The sequence below is a fragment of the Trachypithecus francoisi genome, unplaced genomic scaffold, assembly GCF_009764315.1.
Source record: "Trachypithecus francoisi isolate TF-2019V2 unplaced genomic scaffold, Tfra_2.0 Lachesis_group3, whole genome shotgun sequence".
NCBI lineage: Eukaryota > Metazoa > Chordata > Mammalia > Primates > Cercopithecidae > Trachypithecus > Trachypithecus francoisi.
Genome location: NW_022681468.1, coordinates 60,930,057 through 60,938,580, shown reverse-complemented (window position 1 = coordinate 60,938,580; position 8,524 = coordinate 60,930,057). Strand labels below are relative to the sequence as shown.

General features: G+C 38.4%; 1 protein-coding gene across 1 annotated transcript; it reads right to left on the bottom strand.

Annotated features, from left to right (window-relative positions):
* Window positions 1-4,546: 4,546 nt before the first annotated feature.
* FSCB (fibrous sheath CABYR binding protein) lies at window positions 4,547-7,635 on the bottom strand. The gene has a single exon (XM_033188166.1). It carries the CDS (start codon window positions 7,411-7,413, stop codon window positions 5,020-5,022), a length of 2,394 nt encoding a protein of 797 aa, XP_033044057.1. The 5' UTR covers window positions 7,414-7,635; the 3' UTR covers window positions 4,547-5,019.
* Between the last annotated feature and the right edge of the window lie 889 nt (window positions 7,636-8,524).

Genomic DNA, 8,524 nt, shown 5'->3' with positions numbered 1-8,524 from the left:
AGGAATCATTTATCATTTCATCATGTGAGACCAGCATTATATTGATACCCAAACTAGACAAAGACATTCAAAGAAAAAAAAAAACTATAGATCTATTCCTTATGAACATAGTTGTAAAAATTACTAACAAAATTTTAGCACAAATCCCCAAATATATAAAACAAATAGCACATTATGACTGTATTAGTTTGTTTTCACACTGCTGATTAAGCATATCCGAGACTGGGAAGAAAAAGAGATCTAACTGGACTCACAGTTCCACATGGCTGAGGAGGCCTCAGAATCATGGTGGGAGGTGAAAGAAACTTCTTACATGGCAGTGGCAAGAGGAAAATGAGAAAGCAGTAAAAGCAGAAACCCTTGATAAACCCATCAGATTTCATGAGACTTAATTCACTATCATGAGAATAGTACGGGAAAGACCAGCCCCCGTGATTCAATTACCTCTCCCTTGGTCCCTCCCACAACACGTGGGAATTCTGGGAGATACAATTCAAGTTGAGATTTGGGTGGGGACACAGCCAAACCATATCCATGACCAAGTGGGAATTTTCCAGGGAATGAAAGGTTGTTTTAACATTTGAAAAAATCAATCAACAAAATTCACTGCATTAACAGACCAAAAATGGAAACCATATGGTGATCTTAATAGATCTATAAAAAGCATTTGCCAAAATTCTATGTTCATTACTGATGAAAAAACTCTCAGCTAAGTAGAAATAGAAGGAAATTTCCTCAACCAGAGAGGAAAAAGGCATCTATGAAAAACTTATAGCTAACGTCATACTCAAAAAGTCCTAATGATTTCCCCCAAGATCAGGAACAAGGCAAAATGTTTGCTCTCACCACTTGTATTAAGAGTTCTAGCGAGTACAATAAGACAAGGGAAAGTATTTAAACAAGAAAGGAAAAATTAAAACATGTATTTGCAGATGATATGATTGTCTGTATAGAAAATTCTGAGTAATTGGCCTGGCATGGTGGCTCACGCTTGTAATCCCAGCACTTTGGGAGGCCAAGATGGGCAGATCACAAGGTCAGGGGTTCGAGACCAGCCTGACCAAGATAGTGAAACCCTGTCTCTACTAAAAATATGAAAATTAACCAGGCATGGTGTCACCCACCTGTAATCCCAGCTACTTGGGAGGCTGAGGCAGAGGAATCACTTGAACCCGGGAGGCAGAGGTTGCAGTGAGCCAAGATCATGCCATTGCACTCCAGCCTGGGCAACAAGAGCAAAACTCCATCTTTAAAAAAAAACAAACAAACAAATTTTAAAGAAAATTCTGAGTAATCTACAAGAAAAGCCACAAAAGGTAATAAATGAGATTGGGAAAATCTCAGTATTCAAAGCCAATACAAAAAGTCAACTGTATTTCTATACGATAGTAACAAAAAACTGGAAGGTAAAATTTAAAAAAATTTAATAGCATCAAAAAAATAGAATGCCTAATAAATTTTATAAAATCAAAAGCTACAAGTCATCTGAGAGAAATTAAAGAAAGCCTAAATAAATGTAGATATATATTAGTACGTGTGTTCATGGATCAGAAAATTTGTTATTAGTAGGATATCATTTCTTTCCAAGTTGGTCTTTAGATTCAGTGCAATCCCAGCAAGTGGTTTTGTGGAAATAAACTAATTCAAAAATTTGCACGAAAGTGCAAAAGACCTAGAATTGTTAAAACAACTTTTAAAAAGAAGAAAATATTGGAAAACTAACACTACCTGATTTCAAGATTATAAATCTACTGGTTTCAAAACAATGTTGAACTGATGTAGAGACAGACATGAAGATCAACGGAACAAAATAGTTCCGCAAATATACAAAATATACACCTACATATATGATCAATTAATTTTCAACAAAGGCTCCAAGGCAGTTCAATGAGGACAAGATAATCACTTAAACAGTGTTGGGAGAAGGGGCTACCTGTAGGTCTGAAAAAACAAAAGTTAACCTCATATCTCTTCTCACACCACACAAAAAGATTACTGATGACAGATTTTAGAATTAAGTATAAGATACAGAACAATAGCATTTTTAGAAGAAAACTTAAGAAGAAATCTTAGTAATGCTCAGTTTGGCAAACATTTCTTAAATTTGACACATAAAAAAGAAAAAGCATGGGCTTCACCAAAGAAGATATGCAGATGGCAAATAAGCACATAAAAGGATGTCCCAAATTATTACTCATTAGAGAAATACACATTAAAATTACAAGGAGATAGCACTATCCTCCTAGTAGAGTGGCTAAAATGAAAAAGACCAACCAGTCCAAGTGCTGATGAGGATGTAGAACAACTTTAACTCCAACAGCTGTTGGTCAGAAGATAAATGGTTTATCACTTTGGAAAACAGGTTGGCAGTATTTTTAAAGTCAGACATACACCTATCACACAGTCAGACCATTCTACACCTAGGTGTTTCCTCTAGAGAAATAAAAGCATATGTCCACACAAAGACTCACACATGAACGTTCATAGCAGCTATATGTAGAATAGCAAAAAATGGAAACAACCCAAATGTGTATCAAATGAATTTTAAAATTTTGCAATATTCATATAATGGAATACAACTTTGCAATAAAATATATTTTTACTATTTATGTAACAGTCTATAAAAATGCATAAAAATTTCTAGTGACAGAAAACAGATAAGAAATTGGTTGTATGTATGGGGTAGGAGGGTGGAAGCAGGGAAACAGAAGTTACAAATGATCATAATGGTAACTTTTGACTTACAGCCATCTTCATTGTTTTCCTTGTGGTGATGGTTTCATAGGTGTATACATGATGTCAAAAGTCATCAAATTGTACAATTTAAGTAAATGTTATTTATTTTATGTAGGTTATACCTCAGGAAAGCTATCTTTAAAATATCTCACATTTGAGAAAAAAAAAAAAATTAATGGTTAGCAGCCTGACATCATTCTTACATTTGGTAGAGATTATCACCTGTATGCATTTCTATTCACACTGAATTTTTGCCAATGTTCAATATATTCAGATTTTCTTACTTATATCTGTCTCCTAGAAGCATCAAATCAATGTTTCTTGCCCTAAATTTTCACAGCTACACCTGTTGGAACTTATATTTGCAGCATTTTTTAATTTGACCTCCAGAATCTCATCAATATATTTGTTTACTATTTATACAGTGTAATATATATATATATATATATATATTCAGATAAATATAAGCTCCACCTCAGCTCCAGAAACATCCAATTTTTAAGTGTTGAAAGTTTTTCCATGGGCCAGTTGATAGATCCCATCTTTATTAAGCATATTCTCATTCTAGTATAATTCTGTACTCTCGTGTGGCTTCTGAATTTAAAAAGAAAAAAAGCCACAATAGAAAATCCAAAATAGAAACAAAAAGACCTAATTTAGAAAACCAAGTTTAACTGGATTTAAGTATCTCAGAAAACATAAAATGGAGGACTCGTACATTGCAAAAAAAAAAAAAAAACCCTCATTCTACATAGCCTAGAATAACATTTTCAACCTCAAATTTGGCACATACAAGAAAGAGTGTTCTTGCAATAATTTTTATAAAATTCTCAAAAACTTACTTAAAATGTCATATACTCTTGATTACTGAGGTAATGAAGAATGTGACAAAAATCCAACAATGATAGGACATCAAAGCTTAATGAGGGTTGAAATCTTAACCTAGAGTTCTCACTAGAGAAATACACTGACAAAATTTAAAAATTTTTTGATAAAATTATCTCAACATTTCAGCACATTGTGATTAATTTGTAGCTAGAGAAAATATTTTCCCAACATTGTTACAACCACGGAAAACTAGATGCCCTTTAATAACAGACATCTTAGAATACGTATTGTTAAGGCTTGATGCTCCTTAAAAACTTCAACAACTTTTACTACAGTAATTTGATGTTATTCTAAGTTGTTCTTCATTACCAGTTCATAGAGCAAAAAGCATAAGCCAAACTTCCAAAGGACTCATCACATTCTCAGTTGAAATCAAATTAAAAACTAAACACAGGGATATGCTCTCAAGGGCATCTAAGTATATTTTTCTTTATATTTGCACACCTTTTCCAGTACTTTATCTATGACCATCTTCATTTTATTGAACTGAAGATTTTTACAAAGGAATTAAGTCTTTCTATCCAGACATTAAAATGTAAAATGTGTAAGAAGATAAAGAAGAACACTTAGGCTAAAACCAGGAAAGTAATGCTTGTCTCAGAAGGAATTGAATGAAAAGAGAATAAGAGATATGATTAATTATAATAAGGAGAAAGAGAACATCACACAACTTTAGATGTGTGACTAAGACTCAAGGAATTTAAAGTAGATGACAGATCTGCAGAAAAGACACTGGTTTTGCCACTAGAAACTATATTGACTCATAACAGGAAAGCAAAGACAAGAAAAGATGGCTGCAGAGTAAACTTTACCCGTGTCAATAAGTTTACTGTAGGAAGGATATTTTAAGTAATTTTTTTCAATTATAAACTTACCTTCAAAATAGGTATTTTACGTGCCATAAATTAGAATGAAAGTAACATAAGTAATTTTTTACTGCTACGGTTTTTATTGTTCATTTTCCAACCTGTACTCCAAGTCTTGGGGTTCACTTTAATTTGCCTTATTGACAAAGCTACTTCCAGCTGCCCACCCTTTTCTAAAGTATGTTCTTCCAAAACCACGTAGCTTCTGATTGCTAGCTTAGGTACTAACTGACTAGAGTTCAGGAGGACTTTTTAAAAATTCTATATGAAAGACACCTTCTATTTCAAGAGTGGGAGTCTGTCCATCATTAGTATTAGACAAATCTTTAGATCCATCATTGGTATTAGACAGAATTTTTTTTGAAGCGTCTTCAAATTTTGCTTCACCTTCCAAAACAACCGATCCTAATTTTATTGCTGGAATTCCTGCCACCTGCAGTGACTGAAATTCAGTAGACACATTCTCTACCAGAGCCTCATCTTCAGGGGTTTGTTCAGATGGTGGAGGTGAAACTTCAGCAGAGGCCTCTTATATAGCAAACCCGTCAGTCAGAAGCAAATCAGCTGGTGGGGAATGTTTGTCAACAGGGGCCTCTTCTGCAGGGACCTCATAAGCTGGGGGAGAGTATACTGCAACAAAGGTCTCTTCTATAGGAGTCTCTTCAGCTGGTAGAGACTGAACATCAGCAGTGGCCTCCTCAACTGGTGGAGGCTGAACTTCAGCAAGGGCCTCGTCAGCTTGTGGAGGCCAAACTTCAGCAGTGGCCTCCTCAGCTGGTGGAGGTTGAACATCAGCAGGGGCCTCCTCAGCTGGTAAAGACTGAACATCAGCAGGGGCCTCCTCAGCTGGTAGAGACTGAACATCAGCAGGGGCCTCCTCAGCTGGTGGAGGCCGAACTTCAGCAGGGGCCTCGTCAGCTGGTGGAGGCTGAACTTCAGCAGGGGCCTCGTCAGCTGGTGGAGGCTGAACTTCAGCAGGGGCCTCGTCAGCTGGTGGAGGCTGAACTTCCACAGGGGACTCCTCAGCTGGTGGAGGCTGAACTTCAGCAGGGGCCTCATCAGCTGGTGGAGGCCGAACTTCAGCAGGGGCCTCCTCGGCTGGTGGAGGCTGAACTTCAGCAGTGGCCTCCTCGGCTGGTGGAGGCTGAACTTCAGCAGGGGACTCCTCAGCTGGTGGTGGCTGAACTTCAGCAGGGGCCTCCTCAGCTGGTGGAGGCCGAACTTCAGCAGAAGCCTCTTCTGCAGAAGCCTCTGTCGCTGCTAGAAGCTGAATTTCAGCAGAGGCCTCTTCTGCAGTGGTCTCTTCACCTGATGGAGGCTGAAGCTCAAGAGGGGCCTCTTCTATAGAAACTCCCTTAGCTGATGGAAATTGAACTTCAGAAGGTGCCTCTTCTGCAGAAGTCTCAGATAGTGGAGATCGAGTTTCAGCAGGAGTTTCATATGCAGGAGCCTCTGTAGCTGCTAGAAGCTGAATTTCAGCAGAGGCCTCTTCTGCAGTGGTCTCTTCAGTTAATGGAGACTGAACTTCAGCAGGAGCCTCTTCTGCAGAGGTCTCCATAGCTGTTGAAAGCTGAAGTTCTCCAGCTTCTTCTCTAGGAGCCTCTTCAGGTAACAGAGGCTGAACTTCAGCAAGGGTTTCTTCAACAGTGGCAGGCTCTACTTTACCTGGGGCCTCTTCAAGGACGCCCTCAGTTGGTAAAGGCTGTACCTCAATGGGAGCCTTTTCAGCTGAGGGAGACTGAATTTCACCAGGAAGCTCTACCGAAGGAGACTTTTCAGCTGATGGAGGCAGAATTTCAGCAAGAGGCTCTTCTGAAGGGGACTCTTCAGCTGATGGAGGCAGAATTTCAGCAGGAAACTCCGCTAATGGGGCCTCTTCAGTGGATGGAGGCCAAACTTTAACAGAATTCTCTGCAACTGCAGTGGCTGCCTCAGCAGCAGGAGTCTCTTCAGTTGATGGCTGTACTTGGACATGGGTCTCTTCAGCGGGTCTGGGCTCTGCCTTAGCAGTGGCCTCTTCAACTAACGGAGGCTGTATTTCAGCTGGGAGTTTTTCTGTTGGTGGAGGCTCTATTTCAGCAGAAGCCACTTTTTTAACAGCAAAACCTTCTTGTACAACAGGTATAGTTACTTCTTCCCTAAGCTCATCTTCTAAAAGTACCAGAGGACCATTTTTAGTCTCCTGAGTAAATGAAGTTCTGCTGATACTTTTCTGCTTAATTTCTTCATTGCTGCTTGTTGCTGGTTGAAATTCAGGGTGTTCACTAGCAGAAATCTTTCCGGAGGATTTACGTTTCCGGGCACCTTCCTTTAACTTTGTAAAAGAACTATCTGGCCTGGAAATAACCACTATTTCTGATTCACTGAAGTATGTCTGTTGTTCCTTGTCCACTTTTTCTACATGGGGGATGTGCGTCATGGTCCAGTATTCTGTACGGCTGGTCTGCTGAGATCTGTCCATTTTTAGTTGAACTAAAGGTATGTTTGGTGGAATTTCTACTTCCTGAACACTCTCTGGCAATTCAATAGCTGCTTCTCTAACGTCAGCTGACTTTTCTTCAGGTACCACGGTTTCCTTAACGAACTTGACTTCTTTTTTCTCTTCTACAATGGTGTCTGTCTGGAGAGACTTACTAGTCATTTCCTGTCCACGCTTTCTCTTTGTCCAAGTCTGCTGAAGTTCAGAAGATACTGTAATAGACTCATAGGCTTTGGCACAGTAGTTGCCTTTGCTTCCAGAAGTATTACCAATACGATGGGTAGCTTTGGGGCTAGATGATTTTGGTATGGCCATGTGTTTCTTTTTCTCTATTACAGCAGTTTGCTGGGATTTGTCTACCATTGGTTGGCTGGGTCGTCTTCTCTTTCGAATTTCTTGTCTACTTGCTGAGATAGGCTTATCAGAGTCATCACTTTCTTCCATTTCTAAGACTAGTGATTTCAAATTTATTAATTTTCAAGGGATGGCCAAAAATCACAAATGTACCAAGTGTCGAAGACTTTGCCTTTCTTAGGTGTCATTCTGTTGAGCTCCCTCAGAAAATAAGTAATTCATAAGTTATTACATTCCATACTACACTCTTGTTGGATCCCACCTTATTCAGTAAGCATCTTTCTTGTTTAGTCTCTGTTATAACTAAATATCACTTTTAGAAGTTTCCTTCAAGGGTCTATGACATCATAGCCAATTCTGCCTTCAGGATTCCATCAGCAGTATTCCTAGGGCTTTTAAACTTAGTATACATTCATAGGCAATGGCTGCAAGTGAGAATCTACTTTTTGAAACAAGTCAAGTTGAAAAAAGCATTTGTCCACAAAAGAACATCAGGTAAATTCCAGTAATGCCACTTTCTAATTGCTGAAATTGATGCTTTCGAACTTTCAGTTCTGTTCCTTTCATCCTATTATCAAAGATAGTAATGCAGAACTCAGAATGCTGCAGCCTATTTTCAATTGCACAAAACAACCCATAACATGTGTGAGGATGGTCTATCGATGTATTTTATATGACTTGAAAAGAAGTTACTACTGTTTGAAAAACTTGAATTCTGAAGTTCATCTTCATATAAGCTTCTTTTCTACATTCTTAGCCTTCAGTAACACAACAGCCTATTCTCAAAATATAGAAGGCAGGTTTATCTTCTAAAACATCGTGTGATATTTTAATTTTTATTTAACTATTTTAGAGTGTTGTTCCACCCAAAGTTGCCAATTAAAAGAATAAGTCTAAGTACATGCCAAGGGAGAAAAAAATGCACCTTTTGAAGTAGTCACATTAGACTCTGCTGAGTACCTACATAGGAATGAATGCCCCAATGTAGATAAAAACTTTATTTTTATTTGTGTTTTGTTTTTTGAGATAGGATCTCACTCTGTCACCCAGGCTGGAGTGCAGTGGTGCAGTCACACCTCAATGCAGCCTCAATCTTCTGGGGTTAAGCAATACTCCTACCCCAGCCCCCCCAGTAGCTGAGATTACAGTCATGAGCCACTGCACCAGCTGAAGATAAAAACATTAAAAAATGAAGCTATGA